Here is a 27,782-nt window from a genome sequence, read left to right as displayed (position 1 = left end):
TGTTGTTTTTAGTTTTCTTGTTTAATTTCATGTTTTAGAAAGTGCACAGAGCCAATAAAAAACAGTTGCAGCCTCTAAATGGCCCATACAGGCAGCACTTTGGACACCCTTGATTTGTTCAACACACCATGCACACGTGTAACACGTAAAGATAACTTACATGCACATTGATGAACATATGTGTTAGCTATGATAGCTATTTAGGTTTCTGATTGGATAAAATGCTCATGGATTTTATTTGGACTGACATTTTTTGAACCCATCAAAGTTGTCTTAATGAAGTTATGGTAATTTTTGATCATGTTATCCCCATAAAATCCCTTTTCCATCTGTCATATTCAAGTCTGTGTGACTCCACCTGAGCTGTCCGTCTTCAATTGACGATTGGACCAATCAGCAAGCAGCTGCGTATTAATTAGTAACACGAGAGCAGCATCATGTGACTCTCCCATGCTGTCTCTCTCCCGCTCTCTCTCTCTCTCTCTCTCTCTCTCTGGTGTTTCTCCTCCTCTTCCTCCTCATCTTCTTCTTCTTCATCACCTTGGTGCTGGTGGCTCCGCACTGCGTTACCGCGAGGTGGCGGCTCTCTGGGCGGACACTTCCTAACCCAGCGCTCAGGATTTCTTTTTCTCTTTTTCTCTTTTTTTTTTATTTTGGCTTTTTCATTTTCGTGGCTCCTTTAGGTTTCCCCGTGCGGACGACAAATGCGCGCACCCCGCGGCCGCAGATCCCGGTCCGGATGGGCAGAGAGACAGCCGTGATGGGACGCCGGACGCGCGGAAGCTGCTTGACTTTTGCCGCCCTGCCGCCGCTGCCGCTGCCGCCGCCGCCGCTGCCGCTGCTGCTGCTGCTGCTGCTCGGCGCGTCGACCCCCGCCGTGCACGCCAGAGGTAAGCCCCCCCTTCTAACCCTCTTAACAGTGTGCGTGGGAGAAGTTGCGTGTCGAAGTTGTGCAAGGTCAACTTCAATTGCACTCCCGCCAATTAAGATCATGTAAGCTGTCAATCAAAGCGTCTGGTCATCAAAAGGTCACGGGTTCGAGTCCTTGTGAGAGTGCTGACTTTATTATGATCAGCTTGTGGCTTTTACTGCTGTCAATCAATCTGCTGACAAAGTGCTCACACACAGGCCACTTCATTAGGTACACCACCTTATGAGATTTCATTGAGGAAGTTTTGGATCTTTCCACAGTATGTTTATGATATAGCATACAGAGCTGGCTCTAAAATATGGACACCTTCTCCAGCCGCCACATCATTCCTTTCCTTGTTGTCGGATGAAGAGGTTCCGATTGGGCGAACCAGACACTGAAACAAAAACATGACAACTTTAGTTTTTTGGATTATTGTGCTGCTTTTTATGTGTAGCTTATTGTCTTTTTCTGCTCTTTATGAGTGAGAACGCACACACACATGCGGATGGAGCCTCGCTTTATTGTCAATTATGTATTTTTCTGTCTGTGACCTTCCAACCTCCACTTGTCTCCCATTGGAAGTGCAACAAAGACATATTTAAGTATGAAATTAGCTTCCATGGGCGACATTTGCATCATATAAAAGTGACTGCTGGAGGCTTGCACTGTTACTTTTTGAAATAATTCAGACAAAGAAAGATAATCATAATATAAGATAATCAAAGTGTTTGGAACTATGACGATGTATGATATATATATATATATACAGTAAAGTCTCGTTATATCGATATTCTCGGGAGTCGGAAAAAATACCGATATAACCGGACTATCCATATATCCGATCCTGCGCCGAACTATATTAAAAGTGAGCAATAATGCACTCGACATTGTTCTATAGTATAGAACAATGTCGAGCAGCTTAAATCAATTTTTGCTTAAGGATTTCAATACCAAAAAAGAACACGGCGAACGGCTGCTTCCAGTCAACTTTATTTTTCACACTTCCACCACCAGAGCGCAGCACACACACCGATTCCCGCACTTCCTGGTTCACAGGTCATGCCTGTATAGAATCTATACACACGAGAGAAACCACGAACGCAGTTGGTTGACTGGAAGCAGCCGTTCGCCGTGTTCTTTTTTGGTATTGAAATCCTTAAGCAAAGATTGATTTAAGCTGCTTTTGTATTGATATAAGCAGACCAAATTGGCTGGCGGGAGATGAAAAGGGCATCGTAGTAACCGGATTATCATAATAACCGGGTGTCGTACTAACAGAACTAATTATATCATAAAAAGACTAGAAATCTGCCGGGAAATAGTATCGTAATAAGTAGTAATTCGTTATAACTGATATCGATATAACAAGACTTTACTGTATATATAAACTACCAGTAATTCATACACCCAAAATGTCAGATGACACAACCCTACTGCTAGCTTGATGTTGAAGTTCTCCTCCCATTTTGGAGCATTTGTGGTGAAAGTGACTGCTATAATGATTACCGTAATTTCCGGACTATAGAGCGCACCTGATTATAAGCCTCACCCACTGCATTTTTAGAGGAAAACCGATTTTGCATATAAGCCGCATGTGCCCACATTAAAACATGTAAACATATTTACAAAGAAAGACGGTACACAGAGTTTCATTCATTCATTCATTTTCTACCGCTTTTTCCTCACGAGGGTCGCGGGGGTGCTGGAGCCTATCCCAGCTGTCTTGGGGCGAGAGGCGGGGTACACCCTGGACTGGTCACCAGCCAATCACAGGGCACATATAGACAAACAACCATTCACACTCACATTCATACCTATGGACAATTTGGAGTGGCTAATTAACCTAGCATGTTTTTGGAATGTGGGAGGAAACCGGAGTACCCGGAGAAAACCCACGTATGCACGGGGAGAACATGCAAACTCCACACAGAGATGGCCGAAGGTGGAATTGAACCCTGGTCTCCTAGCTGTGAGGTCTGCACGCTAACCACAGAGAGTTTTCAAAGTTTTAATAATATAACTTAACAATAATAATAATATAACTTTCTTCACAAACGGTGCGTGTGACGCGGCAGTAAAACGGTAGCAACATGGTAACAACACGCTAACAACACAATAGCAACACAGTATAACAGGTCTGGTAAAACAGGTCTGGTAAAAGAAAATACTGGTAAAAATCACGGTAAGCCGTCTTCATCTTCCTCCTTTGAACTGAAGCCATCGAAGTCATCGTCCTCAGTGTCGATGAGGGTATGTTCACGCTAATTTAATTTATGCACAAGACAAAAAGTTGCAGTCTTCCTCGACGTGTATATTCCACCGGTCTTTATCTTACCTTTTCTACTCGAGAGCCCCTGGCGGACGTTAGAAAAATTACATAAATTGCCCGCATCACTGAATAAGCCGCAGGGTTGAAAGTTTGAGAAAAAAGTAGCGGCTTATAGTCCGGAATTTACGGTAGATTAGATTATTGTTCACTCTCAGCACAATCCAGGTTTAAACCCTGAATATGCCTCACGCACTTATTAGATACATTTGAAGTTAGCGTGCAGGAATCAGAGTCACGGTGTAGCCTTTAGCCTGGGTGTCAGGCTAACGCCAGTAAGTTGGGGAAGTCATGACTTGCCATCATATATAAAAAAAAAAACAATGATCAATGAAGAACATAGGCACAAAAAATAGTGGTCATGATGAATGGGATGTGTTTTTGGTGAGAAAAAGGGCCTAATTTCATAGAATTCTTATTTTCTATTCAAATTTTTTTGGCCCCCAAAAAATCTGAATTTGCAGGGATGTGAATGCTGAATGGCAAAGCTGATGCTTTTACTGTGACAGTCAGTTAGCAGGATTACGGGAAAAAAAAAAATCATCTGTATGGGAAGTTTGTGCGGGACTGGCACGTTCAAAATGCGGATAATGGAATTTAGTTGATTATTTTGCTGTTTCAGTTACATCGGATGCATTCACCCTGCCCTAGAATGCAAATAGAGTAATCCCTCGTCACGTCATACGATGAATTTCACGGCTTCATTCTATCACGGTTTCCAAAATATACATGTTCATAAAGTTTTACCTATTTGTTGCCTGGATTTAGCATTTTTAAGCATATTAATGTCTGATCAACACATCTTTGAATCATCCTGAATGCCTTATATTTGTGTTTTAGGTTTTTTGTAGCATGTAGCATTCTATACTGGTGTCAGTAATGTTATTGTAATTTTCAATGGGACACACAAGCACCAGACTTGGTTTTTATTGGATTATTATTTGAATTATCGCACAGGAATTAACACGAGTGGTTAGCACGCAGACCTCACAGCTAGGAGATCAGGGTTCAATTCCACCCTCGGCCATCTCTGTGTGGAGTTTGCATGTTCTCCCCGTGCATGCGTGGGTTTTCTCCGAGTATTCCGGTTTCCTCCCACATTCCAAAAACATGCTAGGTTAATTGGCCACTCCATATTGTCCATAGGTATGAATGTGAGTGTGAATGGTTGTTTGTCTATATGTGCCCTGTGATTGGCTGGCCACCAGTCCAGGGTGTACCCCGCCTCTCGCCCAAAGACAGCTGGGATAGGCTCCAGCACCCCCTGCGACCCTTGTGAGGAAAAAGCGGTAGAAAATGAATGAATGAACACGCGTAACCTCTGAACCTCTGATATCACTTCCTGTATTATGTTTGCTATATTGGATATTATGGGTGTGAAGGTCACTCTAGGGCAGTTATTTAATGTCCAGAGGGCTCTAATAATGTAAAACATTAAAAGCAAAACAGATATAAAACAACATTTAGACGGTTAACAGGTTTTCTATGCTCAAGAATATTAAAATCAAATATTTTGTAATGTTACAAAAATGTTGTATTTATACATAAGCAATAATACTTATTAATAATAGCAGAAATTCCCTTATCAAGGTCGTGTCTAGAATCATAAATGAAGGATGACTGCGTCCCATCCTAAGGTGAACCAGGAAGTAGTCTGCAAGCTAATGTACGGAAGGCGAACACAAATAACGACGATTTGTCACTTGTTCACAATGGAAGTGTTGCCCCCCCACTTCAGACCCCACCTCAAACGGTACAGGAAGTTGTCTGCTGACATAAAAACCAAAGAAAATAACATAACATTTTGACGAATATACAATACAGCATTTTTATTGGATCCCACTAGATTAGCTAATGTTGCTAATGTTCCAGCTAATGCTAGGAGGTTAGCAGATGTCTGTAACTGTGCTCGCATTAGCATGAATGTCGTCTGAAACCCAAGTTGTTTTTTTTTGTTGGTTTTTTTTTGGTGTTGGAGAGTCAGCGACGTTTGGCGTTGACGAGGTCGTCAAGAGAAGTGCTTGAAAGGCAACGGAAAAGTGCGAGCGAGAGCGAAAGCGGAATAAAAGGGCAATGCGGTGCTGTTTTATGTTTCCCGCTAAATGACTTTCTGGGGCTGCGACTTTGATTTAACTGACATTTGAGCGGAGGTGCGCTCGCTCTGCCGTGCGTGCGTGCGTACGTACGTACGCGCGTGCGTGGGCCGCTGTCTGTTTTGCAGGAGATTGCGATGCAGCGGTGGCAGTTGACGGCACGCTCACTTTCACTCCTGCATTATTGAAGGGGAACTGATTTCTCTCTCTCCTCTCTCTTTCCGCACTCGCCTCTACTTTCATTTTGCGTCCACATTGTGAGCGAGCTCAGTGGGAGATGGTGAGACATCAGACGAGTCCAGAACGAGAAAGAAAGGAGAGAATTAAGCGTACGGGCCATGGTTATGCTGATAAAGCAGGACGACGGTCCACGGTGGACGGCCCCACAATAGTCATCAAATATCCATTGTTGTTGAGACTTTGGAAGGAGGTCAATAGATAAGCCTTTTCCACGTGAGCTTCCCTGGAGAGGCGGCATTGATTAGAAACGAATCCGTTTGTGCTCCAGTAGCAAACAATGCTTTTATTATGAACGTGATGTCATGTGATGTGTTGGGTTCCATTGTGCAGCTCTAATGAATCACTGAGGGCAACATGGGTCATCCTTGTAGCGCTTCTTTATCTGGCACAAGACAATTAGCAGCTAATTAGCCCCGGGGAGGTACTAACTGCAGCAGCGTTTCATATACGGCATCAGCAACACTTTTGTTTTGAAAACCCAGACACTCAGTAGCACTTGAAAACAATACAAAGTTCTTCAATTGTCTTTACAGTTTTTGAAGTGAAAGTCCATTCTATTCTCATTGTTTCCTATACAGCTATCCATTTGTGCTATTTGTCTACCACAGAATAAGAAGACGTAGCAGAAGGGATCGATGTTGCCAACTTTTTTCTATATTTTTTGAGTGTTTGTGACATTAGCAAACACAACAAAAAGAAAGTTCTTAATATTTAGTTTTGCTTTTCATGGTTTTTACTCACTTTTTTGCCACTGAGAAATTCATTCATTTATTCATTCATTTTCTACCGCTTTTTCCTCACGAGGGTTGCAGGGGTGCTGGAGCCTATCCCAGCTGTCTTGGGGCGAGAGGCGGGGTACACCCTGGACTGGTGGCCAGCCAATCACAGGGCACATATAGACAAACAACCATTCACACTCACATTCATACCTGTGGACAATTTGGAGTTGCCAATGTGGGAGGATACCGGAGTACCCGGAGTAACCCCATGCACGGGGAGAACATGCAAACTCCACACAGAGATGGCCGAGGGTGGAATTGAACCCTGGTCTCCTAGCTGTGAGGTCTGCGCGCTAACCACTAGACCGCCGTGCCACCACTGGGAAAGTATATTTTTATAATTTATTAATATTTTTATGCTCCTATTTGGACAACAGCAACCCTCGGTTATCACGGTAAACTGGTTCCTGATTTAAGAATGGAATATGTTCATAGTGCGAGCATAGAAAAGCTGTTTACAACCTTCTAAATTTGGTTTTTAACATTATTAGAGCCCTCTAATACCCCTAATAACACCCCTATGGTGATATGTGCACTCCTAAATAAGTCTTTAATGACACAAAGTGACCAACGTATAATAGTACAAATCAAAACAGTGGTCGAGTGGTTAGCGCGCAGACCTCACAGCTAGGAGACCCGACTTCAATCCCACCCTCGGCCATCTCTGTGTGGAGTTTGCATGTTCTCCCCGTGCATGCGTGGGTTTTCTCCGGGTACTCCGGTTTCCTCCGGGTACTCCGGTTTCCTCCCACATTCCAAAAACATGCTAGGTTAATTAGCCACTCCAAATTGTCCATAGGTATGAATGTGAGTGTGAATGGTTGTTTGTCTATATGTGTCCTGTGATTGGCTGGCCACCAGTCCAGGGTGTACCCCGCCTCTTGCCCGAAGACGGGTGGGATAGGCTCCAGCACCCCCGCGATCCTTGTGAGGCTAAGGGGCAGAAAATGAATGATTTAGCCATTTTTTTAACTTGAAAGTGCCTAACTTGGGGGGGGGGGGGCATAAAAATGCCTAAATATGTCAGATATATATATATACAGATATTACATCAATAATACATAATCACGAATGAATGCATTAAATTATTTTGGTATTATTTTCCACCAAGTCATGGAAAAAAAGGTTCGGTAGCTAACTTTTTTTTTACATTTTGGGTTTCAACAAAGGACATCGGTCATTCGTTGTCATTCGCCATTAAAGCTAAGACGAAGAGGGATTTTTTTAAATGCTAAGAGTGATTGAAAAAATGTTGACCACATGTTGACCCTGGTACAGATGATTTCTATTCCTATTATTTCCGTAGTGTAACAGATTGTGTTGAACCTTAGATCTAGGGTATCATTTCCTTCATTTCTCCTTTGAAATAATGGCAATGAAAGACAAAAAGACGCTCCAGTAATCTAAAGGCTTGTAAGGGATGAGCTCCTGTTGTTATTCCCAAATATGATCACTAGTCGCGTTCCCTGGCTGCAGCTGATGTTCCATACGGCGCACGCTGTCCCCGTAATAAATGCTCCACGCTGAGAGCGAATGATGGGTTGCCATTTCAGTCCTCCGCCCCCCGCAGAGTTTCACTCCTCAGCCGTGGAGCCGAATGAGAGCGCACGTCGGTGCCGTGCGCGTGCACAAAGTGCCTGAATGGGAAGCCTTGGAGCTAAGCGGCCATCCACAAAGCCTATTCAGCGGCCCGCTCAAGGACGCCGCTTCAAAGTCATCATTCACACCATATATGGTCGCCTTCAATGCCAAACACTAGTCCCGCCCACCGACACCCACCTCTGGTGCTGCGGGCGCCCTCGCCGCCGTGGCGTTGCTGCAGTGACAAATGTTTCATTCCTCTCCTCACCTGATGGAAGGCGAGTGGAGGGCGGAGCTCGCAGGGGCGGAACGAGGTGGCGTTCCCGGGAAAATGCAAGAGGTGGAAGATGGATGGGTATGGGGAGAGAATGCTGGTGGTAGAGCAGAATGCTTAAACATCTCACGTTAGAAGAAGAAGCCGCTCCCTTGAAGATGGATGAATGATGGCGTACAGCAGCCATCACCAAATGGCGGACCTCGGTCCGGATCCAGTGATTGCCCTTTACGCACCCGTGACCGATTAAAATGGAGGGGAAATATCATAACATATAATCACGCTCGTGGACTTCAGTTATTACCGTTAACGTGGTGATATGACTCCAATGAGCCAATGAAATTGTTTGTTAACTTGCCGAGAACGATCCATCCATTTCCTACGCCGCTAATCTTCAAATAGACCCCTTGCTTGCTCAAAAGTAAAACCTTGATCGAGAAAACTGAACATTTAAAAGTGAAAGAACGGAACAAACAATGTTCATTCTTCCAGAATCAAGTGCCAAACCGCCTGGTATGATTCATCTACAAGAATCGTAGCACATTAATTTACAGCACAGCAACATGCAAATGAGTCTTCACTAAGGATGTTATGGCTGTTGGAGCCAAACAACATCATCATCATTACTGACCAACAGTTAGAATGTTGTATTCTTGTGTTTAACTATGCCAAAATTTCAGATAATGAGGTTTGCACCTTTGGAAGTGAGCCCTGAAAGAAGTTTGGGATGGCTCAAAATGCTCGGTTTTCTGAAGGTGTGGGGAAACTGACCCCTTTGTGATGTCACAGAGAAGCAGACCTCCTTATATGAGCATGGCTGTAAGCCAGATAAATAGACTTGAAATATACTTTCTCAAAGTTTGCACATCTGTAATGTTCCTTCTTATATCTTCACTGACCACCTTGGACTTTCCTATTGTTCTGAGAATTAGTCCATCCAATAAGCTCTCTGCCCTCCCCCGAGCTCTGCTTCCCCATACTTCCCCAAGCTCTCTTTCTCTGTTTGCGTTGCTAGCAATGGCTCAGAATGGAAAGCCACAGTTGTTTACAATTCCTAAAGACGCCAAAAGAAATTGATTTTAATCTGTCATCGACATTTCACATTGGACTGTTTTATGAACATACATAGTATGTAGCTAGACTAGCCGGCAAACCTGCTGAAGCCCTATGCCTTTTCAACGTTACTTGCAGTTACTTCCAGCGTTACAAGCAGTAAGTAACAGTTTATCAGTGTCCTAACTTTGAATTTTATATTGTGTAAGTCATGGAGCAAAAGTACTTCTCTGCGTAGCATTATAGAGTGTGCATACAGGGAGCTGGGTTGCTAATAGCATTTTCCCACCACAATTAGTGACTCTACCTGAGTTTTTTACCCACTAGTAGTCCCACAAAACACATTAGACGTTACCGATGTTGTAGACGCCAAAATGCTAAAGCTACTTACCATTGAGAGATGTCTTGAAGTAACCTATTTTTTTGAAAAAAATTGGACTGTCCAGTCTTTACTTCCGGATCTGATTCAGGATCCAACAGATATGGCTGTATGCTAAAAGCAGACATATTAAAAAGATACATTGGCCTTTTTTATCAACTCCCATAAAGTCTGCTTTGCAGCTAGCGGCACAAAGCGGAAGTCCTTCTAATCACATGGAAGTGTGACATGAAAAAAATCCACACAAAATCCAAAGAAATACAGCTGAATAGGTGCAGATTCTGGAAGAACTAGAAAGCTTTCCTGGCAGGTTATTAGTACGAGACAGTCAGACATGTTGGCAGGTCTGCACTAACATTGAAACTCCTCCCTGCCAGTTCACCGCGACCCCCCCCCCACCCCCCACCCCACGGGGGGACCCTTCCTGCTATTTGCAGTGGTTTTAGGTTGATGTGCAGGGTTTCATTACATTTGATATTCATATGAGGTAGTCTATTTGACTCAATTTTAAGGCAAAATAATGTTCCGACCTTTACTGTGAAAAAAATTGCATAAAAGGACCTTTCTCAATTTGAATTGAAGACCCCTGGCGTCGAAGCTTCAGTCCAATTCTTTGGTCTGAGGAGGTCTTACGTGACACGCTGCATAAAAATGTAGTCGTTAAACAGTACAAGTGGCACGTGAAGGGCGTCACCGTGGAAACGCTAAACGCCATCAGCTTACCACGCCGGCACTTGAGGGTGACACCTGCGGCAGAGAACTCCTTTCCTCCATACGTTATTTTCTTCTCACCCGCTCTGCTGCTGTCACGCGTCATAGGGACTAAGAAAGGCGAGATATCAGCGGCGCACCGTGACGCCCGCCATTGTCAGGCTGCCGTGCGCCGGTCGTACTGACAGGATGTGATGTCGGACAATAATTGAAATGTCAGCTGGAAATGAGCAGGCGGAGGATTAGAATGGACGTTATTATGCGGCAGCATTGTGTGTTTACGTGCTGATAGCCCACGAGACGCAGTCACACGCTCAGTCTCACCTTTCCCAACATCGGCCCGCTCTTCTTCTGATGCTGCTTAAACGCGTGGCGTCCTGCAGCCACTGAACTCTTATTCATTCCACCAACAACTCATTAAAGCCATTCAACTATCTGCTATTGATTAGCGCACACACTCGGATTCAAAAGTCCTGATCGATGTGAGATGGCTAATTTTGTGCTTGACTGAGGAATCGAACTCGAATTTAATTCCAGGATTATCAAATGAAAACAACATATATTTTATTGTTGTGTTTGCTATTACAGGCGGACCTCATGTTACAACATTGGCGGAAGAATATGTAGTTAAAAGAATACATAGGTGGAAGTATAAGACTTGCACTAAACTGTCATAGCAGCAGAACTCACGTAGACCGAGTACTTTCTGTAATAAATACAATTTTTATTTGTGTGTATTCCTGTGTTCTCTTTGTGATACACTGTGGGAATACACCACTGACCTCCATGAACATGGCTTTGTTTTCCAGGGCTAATGGAAAACACTCCCAGGACGAAGAAACATAAACCGGGCGTGTTATGACCCATCTGGATAAGACTGTGGTCACCTTAGATGGAAGCCGTTTCCGAGGAGGTCGGGGGTAGTCGTTAAAGTCCTGAAAGTCCTTAATGTAATGTGACTGCTTTAATTCAATCAATAACCAAGGTGCTGTTTGCAAAGTTATTCTGTCACATGATCCTTGTAGGATTAGCTACAACTGCTTCCAGTTAGGGCTGGGCCATATATCGTTATTTTTAAAATATCGATATTTTTTTGAAACACGATTTCAAAAAACAAGCACATTGTTCATATGGATATAGAGGTCTCATATTTTAAGATGGCGACACCCGAGCGCAAGCTAGTTACAGTTATTCTACAGCGTTTTTGTGTTTTATAGTGCTTTATTTATTACTTTTTTTATTATTATTATAATTTTTTTTGGTGCCATACCTACCCCTTAAGCAAGTGTGTAGCTATTGATGATCATCTTTTTTACGTTCGAAACTTGCCTCTTGCGCCATTGTTTGGACTCAGCAGCTGTTAGCATTGAGCACCCCTTTGCTAAGCAGAGCAATTGGAGATCCCCGCTGAGATACGGGGGAGGAAAGGCTGCACAGCGGGAGTGAACAGCAAAAAAGACGGCGTATAAAGACGGTATCAAACATGTTTACCGCCTGTCGTCATGGGCAACATGAGATGGAAGCGCTGACAGCAGCGCTAATATGCTATTTTATTTCAGAGCCTATTGTACTGTAAGATTGTTACATTTTAATATTTGGCTTTGACTTTTGTCTAAACTCACGTTGTGTAAAAAATATCAATATATATATATATCAGGATATCAGTTTTGGCCCTACTTCCAGTGGGTATTTTTTGAGGTCCCTGGTGACTCTTGTTGACCAGATTCTGCTGGCTTGCCATCTCTGAACTGGTTCATGCCAGTGTTGTCTGATGACTACGTTCTTTGACAAAGAACTCGTCAATACATCAAAGTATGTTGTGATGTGTCGTGACGTAATAATGGACTCAGGTCAGGACTTCAGTCAACTTGTTCCACACCAAACTCCTCCAAGCACTGGGAGTCGAGAAGGGGTCTTCCACAAAGTTGGAAGCATACATTCGTCAAAAATGTCTTGCTAAGATCAGGAACAAAAGACTTTGATTGATTAATTAAACTCCATACTGATTGTTTGGGTTCGGAGTTTGGGGTTAGCAGTCATGTTAGAAGGGAGAAGGTTAAGATTATGGTTGGAGTTGGGGTTAGGTTAGGATTAGGAGTTTGGGGTTGGGAGTATGAGTAGGATTAGGTTAGGACAGGGGTCTCAAACCTGCGGCGGCTAGTTTGACGCCCCTACCTTGTTATGAATGTTTAATGTTGCATTGTTGATATGGATGCTGCATGGTATCATGTACCCAGAAATGACAGCTTAAAGCTGTGTGCACACCCGATACAATTGACGCCATTTTGCAAGTTATGACGCTGCTCCCAGATGTAACCAAATGTAACCATTTTACAAGTTATGCTAACTTGCTAATTGGGTAAAATTTATGTTTTTAATGTATTTTCATGTATTTAAGTTTAATTAATGTTCATGTTAAAAGTTAAATAACTGTTAGAACCAACGAACGCCGGCATGTACATATGAAAAACAGTGATTATTGCAAGCGATAAAAAGATATCTGAATACAACACAATTAAATACATGTATTTGTACGCTTGTGTCTTCGTTGGAATAGGTGTGTATGCTATGTCAGTTGGTTCTTCTGTTGCAGGCATGTGTTTGGCCAGCTATGTGGGGCGGGTTCAGCATGACCTGTGAACCAGGAAGTGCGGGAATCGGTATTGAAATCCTTAAGCAAAAGATTGACTTAAGCTGCTCGATATTGTTCTATACTATAGAACAATGTCGAGTGCATTATTGCCCATTTTTAATGCAGTTCGGCGCAGGATCGGATATATCGACAGTCCGGTTATATCGATATTTTTTCCGACTCCCGACAATATCGATATAACGAGACTTTACTGTAATTCGTATTGAGGTCTACAAATGACCCCCAGGCCACACTATGGACAACCCTGTAGTTGGCGGTTTACTAGCCATGTTAAACTCAGTGTGATTTACTTGGCAGGATGTTCTCTCTCTTGCTGGAAGGAAATTGGTCTTCTCAGCGCTTCCATCATTTCCTGAAATTGATGAAAACACATCATCATCACCATCATCATCATGGTGTCTATTTACTGATTCGTTCGCACGTCTTCCTCTGACTGTTGTGTGCGTGCAAACCTGTCGACTCGTTAGAACTGAGGTGCGAGCGTCTGGACCTCATCTCTCATCCGTCCCCTCCGGCTTCTCGCCTTTTTTTTCCAAGCCAACGGAATCATTCCTGGTTTGCCCCTCCCCCCGACTGGAGGATGGCGGCGTTCATTACCGGGATGACGCTGAGAAGAGGCGAAGTCATTAAGCATTCCTTTTCATCAATGGTCACGCCTCTTTTGTGTCTTTGCCAGAGGAGCTACCTTAAACTCAATGAAGCAAAAAAAAAAAAAGCTGTACCAAACCCGAGAAGAAGTGTCTGAGGAGAAGTGTGTGACTTTCCAGCGAAGCAATTTCACCGTCGGCAGGTTTGCTACATCAACTTGTCTTTAGGTGACCTGGTTGTTGTGCAGCATATTGTGTTCTGCTGCGCCTCGCTAAAAAAGTCGTTTCCGCCCACGTTTTGCTGCTGTGCAGCGCCGCACACAAACCAACTTGACGGGTGTGCGCTACTTGTCCGATGCAGTTTTGTGTCAAAGTTTGTGTTTGGCATCTGGTCTCGAAGCCAACAGGCAGTGTGAGCGGGATGCAACATCACAACTTCCCCACACGCCAACTCCTCCATCCTAATTGCAAAACAATCAATACGGTTTATCCCTGCTAGTCGCGTTCTAATCAGATATTACAGTTCAACTTGTCTAACTTGACTGCACGGTGGTCGAGTGGTTACCACATAGACCTCACAGCTAGGCGACCCGAGTTCAATCCCACCCTCGGCTATCTCTGTGTGGAGTTTGCATGTACTCCGGTTTCCTCCCACATTCCAAAAACATGCTAGGTTAATTAGCGACTCCAAATTGTCCATAGGTATGAATGTGAGTGTGAATGGTTGTTTGTCTATATGTGCCCTGTGATTGGCTGGCCACCAGTCCAGGGTGTACCCCGCCTCTCGCCTGAAGACAGCTGGGATAGGCTCCAGCACCCCCGCTACCTTCGTGAGAAAAAGCGGCAGAAAATGAATGAATGAACTTGTCTAACTGCTGCATGGCGCTCGAGTGGTTAGCGTGCAGACCTCACAGCTAAGAGACCCGAGTTCAATCCCACCCTCAGCTATCTCTGTGTGGAGTTTGCATGTACTCTGGTTTCCTCCCACATTCCAAAAACATGCTAGGTTAATTAGCGACTCCAAATTGTCCATAGGTATGAATGTGAGTGTGAATGGTTGTTTGTCTATATGTGCCCTGTGATTGGCTGGCGACCAGTCCAGGGTGTACCCTGCCTCTCGCCTGAAAACAGCTGGGATAGGCTCCAGCACGCCTCGCGACCCTCATGAGGAAAAGTGGTAGAAAATGAATGAATGAACTTGACTACATTCTTTCCTCGTACTTTTATTAGCATCTTGGCAATCTTCCCCCAGATCCACTGGAGTCCCATCACATATCACATTACAGTATATGAATTTAAACATTCCCTGAAATGCCTAAAAGCTTTGATCCCCCAGCTTCGTTTGCGGCTGCTCCCCCCCCCCCCGAGCGGCAGGAGTCCGAGCATTAACCTTTAGCCAGCGCTTGTGAAATGAGGGCCGGGGCGCTGGGACTGTGATAGCCTCACATTGCGTCCCCAGTCTGACTCACTGACTGACTGACGTGGAGCGAGCGCTCGCTAAAGGTGGCGTGCTTTGATGGGGAGGACCCCCCACCTCCCTGCCGTGGCAAACACACGGGGCTTCATTAGCACACCAGAAAGGATCAAACCTGAAAGCGACGGCAGAGAGATCGGCCCTGTTGTTTGATCCTTCCTTTTTATTTCAATCGTTTTTGATCACGGGAAACACTAAAGAGAGTGTGTTCTTTCTGGGGATGGCACCAAATATCAATATGGTGAAGTCATTTTTTAATAATCATCTCCATACTTTAGCAAGTAATATCAATAATAAACAAATATCCAAGCCAGAGGTGAAAACATACTGAAAAATCATTTGGCTGTTTTTAATTGTGTAAACAGGCTAAAGCTAATCCAATACTGTGGAGTCCTGCATATTCATGACCCTTCTAATTGGCTGATTTTTGATCAAAACATTTCTTTATATTTCAGAAACCCAACCATTTGTGCTATTATTTCCAATAATTGGCATTTTCTTGCTTAAAACTCATCTCGATACCGATACCAATCCTGATCACATACATGCAGTGTGCATGCAGTGGACCCGTTTCCTCCCACATTCCCAAAAAACATGTGAGTGTGAATGGTTGTTTGTCTATATGTGCCCTGTGATTGACCACCAGTCCAAGGTGTACCCCGCCTTGCATCCAAAGACAGCTGGGATAGGCTCCAGCACCCTTGTGACCCTTGTGAGGATAAGCGGTATAGTAAATTAATGGGCGAGTTTTAAGTTTATATTTTTAAGTTTTATTTAACTTAACTGTTGAACACCCGCCCGCCACTCAGGTCCCCTAGCAACACATTTACAGCAACACACATGAGCATGAGTCTTATTTATGTGTCTTATTTTCTCTTATGTCTATGATACAAGGTAATAGGGGTGTAAAGATGACTGTAGGGGTGTTATTTATTGTTTAGAGGGCTCAAATATATATAAAAAACATATTCAGGACAGGTTTTGTATGCTTTAGCAAAAAAAAAAGGAATCCTACTGAAATTCATTTATCACATTGAGGCCTGGGACCATTTAACCGTGATAAATGAGGGATTACTGCGGGATCAATGAGGACGGGTTTGCCAGAAAAACCGAATGCCAGGAAAAGGAGAAAGAATTTCAGAATATATGAATACTGTACACATATGGGGCTACATGGTGACACGGTGAGTGGTTAGCATGCAGGCCACACAGTTAGGAGACCTGAGTTCAATTCCACCCTCGGCCATCTCTGTGTGGAGTTTGCATGTTCTCCCCGTGCATGCGTGGGTTTTCTCCGGGTACTCCGGTTTCCTCCCACATTCCAAAAACATGCTAGGTTAATTGGTGACTCCAAATTGTCCATAGGTATGAATGTGAGTGTGAATGGTTGTTTGTCTATATGTGCCCTGTGATTGGCTGGCCACCAGTCCGGGGTGTACCCCGCCTCTCGCCCCAAGACAGCTGGGATAGGCTCCAGCACCCCCGCGACCCTCGTGAGGATAAGCGGTAGAAAATGAATGAATGAATGAATGTACACATTTGAAAGTTAACACTAAGTTAACACTTGTAGTTTTATAATTGTATATATATATATATAATTATAAAATATTAAAAATATTATAATTATATTATTATAATTTTACTGTTAAGTATGACTTGCTCTTATTTTTCATTTTTGATGTAATTGTGCCGGAAACTCCTAAAAGAAAAAAAAAAACAGGTCAATACATGACGCATCCTTGTGCTGATGCTTATTTAATTAAAATTTAGGCTATGAAAATGAGAGTGAGTCATGGCGCGCTAATTTCGCCAGCGTGAGGAACCTCAATCCAAACGCTGTACATCAGTGTATAGTGTATCTGTATTCATTCATTTCTAGCGCTTATCCTCACGGGGGTCGCGGGGCTACTGGAGCCTATCCCAGCTGTCTTGGGGCGAGAGGCGAGGTACACCCTGGACTGGTGGCCAGCCAATCACAGGGCACACAGACAAACAACCATTCACACTCCCATTCATACCTATGGACAATTTGGAGTCGCCAATTAACCTAGCATGTTTTTGGAATGTGGGAGGAAACCGGAGTACCCGGAGAATATCTGTATACAGTATTCTTTATTTTGCTTTGAAAGCGTTCTTTTGCATTCTTAACGTTTACTTGTGATTCCTATGGCAGCCCGTTTAGGCGGATAGGCCCCTGCAAGATCATGCTGCTGAATTTCTTCTGTTATGTTCAATTTAGGTTCCTCGTAGCTGCAGCTCGGCCCGTAGTATTCAAGTCACTTTTAGCAGCACTACGGTATTTTGTTAGCCAGACCGGAGCCCAGAAAATGCTGTTTAATGAAAAGTACGAGGCCTCCGGCTTATGGGTGTGCCTCCAAAACCCTGATGAGGGAGCACAGAGGTCAACTCAGCCACTTAAGCCGAGCCCATTACGTCACGACTGGCTCGCGGCTGGCTAATAAACTTTATAGGCGGGCCTCGGTGCTCCATGTCACGCATCACGTCGCTGATAGCGGGCGAGCTTCAGCGCCGTTCGAGGGGTGGGGTGGGGGGGTGCTCCAACTGAGAATAAACACTTCAATAAACCTCTTTTGACGGCTGCTAGCTGTCGCCGCTTCCCCCGATGCGGTGCGGAAAGGTCACTCGTCCCGAAACAGATGCGTAATTGGAGCTAAAATACCACAAGGTGCGCCGGGTTCTGGCAAAGCTTTACAGACGACCTCGTCATGCGCTCGCGTTTGTGTTTTTGTTATGCAATGGCAAGGATAGACGCAGGAAGCTTTCCTGTGGTTGTAAGCTTATGTGTAGTGTTTGTATCACGTTGTATCACGCCCTTGTAGCAGGAAAACTTTATTATTGATTTAAGAAGTCAGTGTCAAGAGGTTGTTGTTTGCAGCGAGTGAAGGGCGTTTATGTTCCGAGTCGTGTCCAGCACTGAGAACACGTGTGACCTTGAAAACACTCAAGGAAAAAAAAAAACAACTTATTGCTAAAACCTCAGAAGACTAGCTCACAGTGCACAGAAATGACGGCTAAATTAATTTAATTATTGCTTTTTGTGCTCACTGGTTATTATATTATACTGCTAATATCCTCCTCCGCATCTGATGCAAAGGGCAGATGATAAATTGTAAAGTAAAATGTTGTTGGGTGAAGGATACTTAGTTTCTTGGCCAAAGGAACAATCTATAAACACGGTTTCAGCAGCTTGTCACAAATGTGCAGCTACCCGCATAAACACATTATAACAGGACTGTCTTTCAATGTAGCTGCAACGTAACTTCTTAACATACCTTATATACAGCAAGTATGCCAGAGAATAAGAACACGTAACAGGAGGGATCATTGAAGCCAAGTAAGAGACGTATTTAGACCACTTCCCGTCCCTTGGAGACACCCCTTGGGCATCCAATTATGAGGATATATTATAACTTTATTTCCATAATATAATATAACTCTTTTTCTCATGAAATAACTGATGACTTTCCAAAAAATGTCTTTTTTTTATATTTTAACTTTATGCTACTAAAATTACATAATTTTTCCTTGTAATACTACAAGTTTATTCTGTAAATATGACTTTATTCCTGTAAAATTTTCACTTTATTGTCTTAACAATATAGCTTTTTCCACAACCAAATCTCCCCCCCCCCCCCCCAAAAAAAATAAACCGTATTACCGTATTTTCTGGACTATAAGTCTCCAGAGTATAAGTCTCACACGGCCAAAAATGCATAATGAGGTAGAAAAAAACATACATAAGTCGCACTGGACTATAAGTTACATTTTTGCGGGTAATTTATTTTACAAACTACTTCTAAACAAGTTCTAACAATAAAAGAATAGAGAACAGGCTGAATAGGTGTAAGCTATGCTAACACAATGGTTATTCAGCTACACTAAAAATAAACATGAACAGAAAAGGTGTCCAGTGTTTATGGAACATAAAGACTTATCTCATTTATAAGTCGCTCTGGAGTATAAGTCGCAGGAACAGCCAACCTATGAAAAAAGTGCGACTTATAATCTGGAAAATACGGTATTTAATTCCATTTGATTTTACTAATATTAGTTATGATTTTGCACTAACATACATATGTATTTCGGCTATTATATTGATTATTATCACACTGAGGGAACCAAACCAAGTCCTCCACATGCTTAACACATGATTCAAATAACCTTGCGTGTCCAGGCATGTGAGTCTGCCCTTCATCATCTCTGTCTCAGAAGAGACCCCCCCCCCCCCCACACACACATGGGGTTTTCTATATGAACTAGCTTTTTAGCATGAATAGTCATATATGTTCTCTTGACGCCATCTTTCCAGGTTGTATTGATTTGTCTCCTTGCATGCAAGCTTTAGTAAATTGTACCTCTAATCTCTAGCAGCAGATTTTCCCTCGACAGAAAGACTGATAGACCAGTTCAGGATGAAAGATATCCTCAAATGACTGGTAAGGGAAATACTGCAATATTATTTATGACAAGTAGCTGTCACTCAGTATAATCCTTCATGAAAAAGGCATTTGCTTTTCCACTCCAGTCCCGTAGGTGGCGGTAATGGCCATTTGCAGTGAAGACATTGCCCATAGTTTGTGTATAATTGATATATAATAGGAATGAAAGAATGCACAATACATAAATTGGTCTTTACTTCTTAAAATGTGGAGGCGAACACTTTGAGTTCCCTCAGAATTGCCAGCGCCGAGGGCAGTTGTCGAGCTCTGATCTGCATCATCGATCTGACCCGAGCTTCAAGGTCCTCCCCGTCCTGACAGCATCGGGTTGAGAACCTGGGGGGGTGGGGGAGGTGGGGTTACCAGTCGATGAGTAAGGCCTCTTTCCTGGAGGCGAATTCACCTGCAGCCCTGAACGCCTCTCAGCCAGCAGTCCGCTGCTTGGTGCTGCCCGCCTGCTTCCAGCAGTGCTTTATTTTAAAAACCGAGGGGTCAAAGGCGCCTGCATGCCTCTCTTGGCAGGCTCGGCCTAATTTCCAGCAGGCAAAATGTGGAGTTTGTGTAGAACGCCTCCAACGCTCGACAACAAATTTGACTTCTTTCAAGTCACGTTACACTTGTCAGAAGAAATATTGCTCTAATGTTACTTTGATTTCTTTAGTTGCTTTAAAATACTACTTCACCATGAATTCATCTTTAACCTTACAAATACACAAACTGATTCTTTCGGAAGAATAAAAATCCACACAGAGCTAATCTGTCTTATGAGGTACACGTGTTTAAAAGTTTAGATACATTTTCTCATTCAATAACATGGTAACATTTCTCTAAACTTTTGACTGGTTCTTTAAGTTCTGCTATATAATCAAAACATGTAAAACTAAAGGAAGAAATAGATGAAGGAGGCTAACATGTGATTCTATGTTGGGTAATATGGGTTGAATAAAACAAAAATACATTTCTGGGGATCACAGTAGATGAAAATATGAGCTGGAAACCTCATATTACAAATATACAACATAAGGTGGCCAGAAATATTTCAGTATTGAACAAAGCAAAATTTGTTCTCAATCAAAAATCACTCCATACTCTTTATTGCTCTCTGGTTCTACCATATCTTACTTATTGTGTGGAAATATGGACTAATAACTATAAAAGCAATCTTCACTAGCTAAATGTACTGCAAAAAAGGTCAGTAAGGATAATTCATAATGCCGCCCACAGAGAACATACTAACTCCTTATTTCTAAAATCACAAATACTTCAACTTGCTGATATAGTTCATCTTCAAACAGCTAAAATAATGCATAAGGCTAAAAATAACCAATTAGCTAAAAATGTCATCCAGTACTTCTCTACTAAATTTGAAAGACTTCTATGCTAGGACTACGTTAAAAAGCCATAGCATTTCAGTATGTGGAATCAAACTATGGAATGGATTGAGTAAGGAAATCAAACAATGCACAACGATGAGCCAATTCAAGAAACAATACAAGCAGTTGATGTTTGCTAAATACAAGGATGAAGAGTCTTGAACCAGTCATGATGTGCTATATATATCACTATATTGACACTTACTATGGTACCCATTATGGCATTGGATGCTCATATCACCTACTACTTTGGTACAAACAAACAAAAAAAGAAAAACCTTAAACTGTATTATGGAAAGCAGGAAGTGAACAAATGTAACAGTTACTGATTGTAAAAGTACCAGATGGAGGGGTAGGATTTAATAAGCTTTGCTTCTTCCTACTCCTTTTGGACATGTGGAACTGTGAACTGATTATGGGATGCATTCAATTGTAATCTGATGCATGTTCAAATGAAATAAAACCATTACCATTACCATAATAGGAGTGTGAAGGTGACTATAGGGGTGCTATTTCATGTCTAAAGGGCTCTAATAATATTAAAAACATATTTTGATTATTTAATGTATAGAAAAGGAATCCTACACCACGGAAATTCACTCATCACGGCCGGGTCTGGAACCAATTAGCCATGGTAAATGAGTACTTATTGGAAAGATGCCCAAAATAACAATTAAACAACATTCTCGTGACTTATATTTGTGAGATTTTTATTATACAGCACAAGTCAAAAGTTTGGAGACACTTTGTCATTCAATAGCATGGGAACATGTCTTTACACTTTTGATTGGTACCCTAAGCTCTGCTCTATAATTCCAAAATGTAAACAGATTTTCTATGTGCTAACTACAAATATATTTCATATATAGAGAAGGAATACTACTTCATGGAAATTCACTGATCGCGGTCGGGTCTGGAACGGTAAAATATGCCGGAAATAACAATTAAACAACATTCTCATGAGTCAAAGTTTGGAGACACTTTGTCATTAAATAGCATGGGAACATGTCTTTAAACTTTTGATTGGTACCCTAAGTTCCGCTCTATAATTCCAAAATGTAAAACTAAATAGGCTAACATGTGATTCTATGTTGTCTTATATGTCAACTATATTGGTAATAAGAGCGTGAAGGTGACTATAGGGGTGCTATTTCATTTCTAAAGTGCTCTAATAATATTAAAAACAAATATACACATATACAAATTACAAATATTTACATATTATATATACATATTACAAATATATTTCATGTATAGAGAAGGAATCCTACTTCATGGAAATTCACTGATCACAGTCGGGTCTGGAACCAATTAATCATGGTAAAATATGTCGGAAATAACAATTAAACAACATGAGTCTCATGAGTCAAAGTTTGGAGACACTTTGTCATTAAATAGCATGGGAACATGTCTTTAAACTTTTGATTGGTACCCTAAGTTCCGCTTTATAATTCCAAAATGTAAAAGTAAATAATTGCAAATAAATATAGGAAGGAGGCTAACATGTGATTCTATGTTGTCTTATATGTCAACTATATTGGTAATAGGAGTGTGAAGGTGACTATAGGGGTGCTATTTCATGTCTAAAGGGCTCTAATAATATTAAAAACGTATTTTGAAGGTTGTAAACAGGTTTTCTATGCGCTAAATAATAAAATAAAATAAAACTAAATAATTGCAAATAAATATAGGAAGGAGGCTAACATGTGATTCTATGTTATGTCTTATATGTCTTTTTTTTACTATTATGTTTACTATTTTGGGACACAGGAGTGTCATAGTGACTATAGGGGTGCTATTTTATGTCTAAAGGGCTCTAATAATATTAGAAAACGTCTATTTTGAACGTCGGAATCAAACGTAATCATTGCAAAAGCAACCAGGAAAGAGGCTGCACCCAAAATAACCAGTTTACGAACATTCTCATGACAAATATATGAGTCTTTATATTCAGGGCGGATATTGTTAGTGGGCGTAAAAAAACAATGCACATGAATTATTTACGTAAAAACAGCCGCCTTCACTTGGCAGATGGCACAACATTTATTGTACAGTTGTGTGCTTTACTGTACAACAACACTGGTAATGAGTTACTGTGTCGTCATTAAGTTCATATTACAGCGCGTTTAAGCGTCACGTGTTACATTTTTTTTTTTACTCTTCCACTTTTAGCAGCCCGGCTCTGAGGGAAAACAACACGTAAACGCGGGCGCTTGAACGAAGGAAGTGTTGCGGCACTAATGGAGTTGGAGGCGCATGTGAAGAGCGATGTCGGATATCAAAGTGTTGCGAAAGCGGCAGGCGGAAGGGAACGAGGGGGAAAAGGCGCTATTTCACGAGAGGAATTAGATCTCAGGTGTTTGAGGTTTTCCACAAAGTTTTGGCTGTAATTGGAGTGTCAGAGCCGGAGAAGAAACACTTTGGAGTCTCTCACATCTTTGCTGTGTGGAAGACGGAGGCGGAGCTTTGCTGGGTAATTACATGTCGCCATCAAAGGGCAGGCGCCACTTTCAGTTCTGAACGTCCAGTCGGTCCGGTTGCCCTACAGGAAAACGTGTGTGAGTGTGTGTGTTTGCATATTGTTTGTTACCCCTCTTTGGCAGCAGCCCTCCTTAGAACAAAGGCAATGTTTTCAATTACACTGGATTTCATTTGCTTGATGCATTGTCATGGCGACAAACTTGGACAGGTGTTGATGCTTTCCTGCCTCCTGTTAGAAGCCAGATCCATTTGTGTGGAAAGGAAAATGATGGGAGATATGCCACAGAAAAAGCACAACATTTGTGACAATTTTTTTTTACTGAAGTACAGTAATCCTTCGTTTTGGTTTCAGACCCAACAATAGCCACGTATACATGGACCCAAATATTCCAATTGCATAATCGGAAAGAATGTAACCTTTGTATACACCTCATTCCGAAAGAAAAGTGCCAATCCGAATGAACATATAATGGGATTCCCAGGGGTGGAATATTCCTTTCCCCAATCCGATTGAGGTATCTTGTACCCGCTCAAACGGAAAGTTGTCAGGGTGCGTTCTTCTTCGTGGTGTTTTTCTTCTTCTGTTGTTTATTGGCGGTTGGCAAGCAGCTTTCAGTGTGCATTACCGCCATCTGTGCAACAGAATCTAAACCCTTCTATACTTTATTCATAAAAAGAAAATACAGTAAAGTCTCGTTATATCGATATTCTCGGGAGTCGGAAAAAATACCGATATAACCGGACTATCCATATATCCGATCCTGCGCCGAACTGCATTAAAAGTGGGCGGATCTTTGATATGGCATGTAATTTTCTCCTTCAGTTCATGGATTGCGTATCTAGCATGCTTTTGTACTACAATAAATTTTGTACTACAGTAACATAATTCATAATTCACCCCGGAACTATCGATATGGAAGGTGTTGCCACCCGGAGGGGTAGGTGCGAAGGACGGGTGTTTTCCGCTGTGTGTGCTGCACTCTGGTGGTGGAAGTGTGAAAAATAAAGTTGACTGGAAGCAGCCGTTCGCCGTGTTCTTTTTTGGTATTGAAATCCTTAAGCAATAATTGATTTAAGCTGCTTTTGTATCGATATAAGCAGACCAAATTGGCTGGCGGGAGATGAAAAGGGCATCCTAGTAACCGGATTATCATAATAACCGTGTATCGTACTAACGGAGCTAATTATATCATAAAAGACTAGAAATTTGCCGGGAAATGAAAATAGTATCGTAATAAGTAGTAATTCGTTTTAACCGATATCGATATAACGAGACTTTACTGTATATATCTATATAAAACATGTCCCCAGTTTAATTATAAAATATTAGCAAGATTGAATTTGATCTTTTCCTGTTTAAATTTATCCCGGGTGCGTTCTTTCAGCGCATGCTCAGATATGACGTAACACGCAGCTCCAGATGTTCTTCGCATTTAAAAATGGAGGCGAGCAATCGGCACTGGACTGCTGCGGAAAGTTTGTTTTTGATCCAAACTAAATTTCAAGACAGGAAGAACGAAAAACTGGCAATATGGAGTTATTCTAACAAGTGGAAGAAAAACTTGGGGAAGTCGGTATCACGTGATGTTGATGTTGACGTTTTACTGGGCATGCCCCATTGACTATTCTGTTTGATTATGCATGTAGGCAAGAGATTGGAATATTCCTTTCCATGTATACCATTTTTTTCGGAAAGGTCATTTGGAAAGATTCCATTCAGAAAGAGAAAAACTCCTCATGTAAACGTGGCTAATGATAAGTAAACACATTCTTCCTTCACACGTTCTGACATCCTGACAGGAAAGTCGCTAGCCACGTTGACATGAGGAGTTTTTCCGCTCTTAGTGGTGGGCAAAACCGGTCATTTCAGTTAAAAAGATCCGTTCATTTCGGTAATTTCGGTCAATTGGTTGTGAGCCTGTGATCTCCCCATGTGCCCGTGTGCATAGACCCGAGCCGTGTCGAGATCAGTCCTAGCGTCTCAGCTACCCGGTTACCCTCCGTTCAACGCTGCGATCGCGCTGCACTCCTTGTAATATAAAATTATAGTCGGACTAAAAAAAAATTACGTTTTTTTTTTTTGTCCCGTCCAGCCATTGGGGCAGATAGTATTGTTGATCTAAATGACCTTCCATGCTAGACAGATTTGCTCTGTGTCAGGAAAGGTGTTGGCTACAACTTCCCTGTACCATGAAATTTTATTTGCCGTTATTTGATGTTTTTGTTATGCGTATTTGGAGCGACCGGACCGGCGCAAGAAGAAACACAGACAAGAAGAGAAACTCTAAAATCTAAGGTTTTTAATGGTTTTTCCAATCTTGAGGTGCATTAAAAGCAATGAAGAGTACAAAATGTCAACAGACGGTGCAAATGTGTATTAAACATACAAAAAATATTAAAGTAAACAATATAAATGTAAAAAGCCCAAACCCGATCAAGTATATATTATATTAAATATTAAATCCACCCTCGACCATCTCTGTGTGGAGTTTGCATGTTCTCCTCGTGCATGCGTGGGTTTTCTCCGGGTACTCCGGTTTCCTCCCACATTCCAAAAACATGCTAGGTTAATTGGTGACTCCAAATTGTCCATAGGTATGAATGTGAGTGTGAATGGTTGTTTGTCTATATGTGCCCTGTGATTGGCTGGCCACCAGTCCAGGGTGTACCCTGCCTCACGCCTGAAGACAGCTGGGATAGGCTCCAGCACCCCCCGCGACCCTCGTGAGGAAAAGCGGTAGAAAATGAATGAATGAATGAATGAATTAAATATTAAATGTGCTTTGTACAATAGAAAAAGAAAATACTCAACTTCAGTGCAAACAAATATGAATTGAAATATAAAGAAAATATTTCGATAAATGTGCATTGAAAAATGAAATTCCGTTTTCAACTCTAATGAAGTATACAATTTTAAGTAGATTAAAATGAGCGTTCATGGCAAAAAATAGGCTTTTGGGAAGCAGCCAGTTTACCTGCCATTTTTTAGAATCCATAACTTGGGCTCGTCACATGACAGCCACTACAAATTGTTTCCTTGGGAGTTTATGGGTTGGAGTCAAGCGCGTAGTTGTTATAGGACACGTTTGGTCACTGTTGTATTGTTTTTATTCCACACTGTGGAAAAGCATCGGTGTGCCCGCTTCCTCTGGGGAGTGTTTATTGTACGGATGCTTGAACAGCGAGCTCTTCATGGTGTTGTTATGCCAGCCCAGACATCAGCGCCTAAATGCAGATGTGATCATTATATTGCAGAGAGCCTGCTGATGGTGATGGCAGTGCTTATGTTAATGAACGTTATTCAATCACGGCTTTGTTCCACTATTAGGTGCATTTGGACCGAAAGGACCAGGAAGAATTCTCAATGAAGCTTTAGTAAAGTAGAAGTCTGACTGTTTTTGATGCAAATAGAGTCAACCGTTTCCTTTTTACATGCTAGTTAAGTTAGTTTGGGTTCGCTAATACGAGCTTATTAGGTCTAGAATAATGTTGAAGTTTATTAGCAGTTACAAAAAAAATGTGTTCCAGAAAAAAAAGCATAGAATGTGGAATAGTAAAGTAAAAATACATCTGTCAGTAATAAATAATACATAAATAAAGGAGCAAAACTGACATAAATTGTGCTTTAATGTAAACTGTAAAAGAAGCCTGACACGAGCATTACATACGTACGTATATAAGTTACATCTGTATTTTTTGATATTAAGAAAAATAACTCAGATAATTATTTCACATATTCATCTATCGACGGATGGCAGCGATGTAAATCTCATTGGGATAGACCGGGGATCAGCAACCCATGGCTCCAGAGCCGCATGTGGCTCTTCAGCCTCTTTGTTGTGGCTCCCGTCACAATGCTCAAGTATTTTTTCTTAACACCCTAATGGGGAAAATACGCATCTTTGAAAAAAAATCCAGACTTTCTGTGAGACCAAGACTACTTGATCAACTCTGAACTACTTTGATACCCCAAAATTCCCTCCAAATCTGGAGCCTATCCCAGCTGTCTTCGGGTGAGAGGCGGGGTACACCCTGGACTGGTGGCCAGCCAATCACAGGGCACATATAGACAAACAACCATTCACACTCACATTCATACCTATGGACAATTTGGAGTCGCTAATTAACCTAGCATGTTTTTGGAATGTGGGAGGAAACCGGAGTACCCGGAGAAAACCCACGCATGCACGGGGAGAACATGCAAACTCCACACAGAGATGGCCGAGCGTGGAATTGAACCCTGGTCTCCTAGCTGTGAGGTCTGCGCGCTAAACACTCGAGCACGTCTCTGCTGTTTTTAAATTATGTTTTGCGGCTCCAGTCTATTTTTCTTTAGTGAGCCAGGAGGTAAAATGGCTCTTTTGATTGTAAAGGTTGCCGACCCCTGGGATAGAAGATTTGATTT

General features: G+C 42.1%; 1 protein-coding gene across 1 annotated transcript in view; it reads left to right on the top strand.

The window, feature by feature from the left end:
* The first annotated feature begins 504 nt into the window (after positions 1–504).
* The window catches only part of LOC131106719 (netrin receptor UNC5D-like), a 198,388-nt gene continuing 171,110 nt past the window's right edge, over positions 505–27,782 (top strand). Inside the window, exon 1 of the mRNA XM_058056062.2 lies at positions 505–890. Coding sequence (XP_057912045.2) covers positions 740–890 — 151 coding nt within the window. The 5' untranslated portion in view covers positions 505–739. The remainder of the gene's footprint in view (positions 891–27,782) is intronic.

This window comes from Doryrhamphus excisus, linkage group LG19 (genome assembly GCF_037039965.1).
Source record: "Doryrhamphus excisus strain RoL-2023G ecotype Guam linkage group LG19, RoL_Dexc_Guam_v1.1, whole genome shotgun sequence".
Classification (NCBI taxonomy): Eukaryota; Metazoa; Chordata; class Actinopteri; order Syngnathiformes; family Syngnathidae; genus Doryrhamphus; species Doryrhamphus excisus.
The sequence above is the reverse complement of the archived record's forward strand: the minus strand, read 5'-3'. Positions and strand labels throughout refer to the sequence as shown.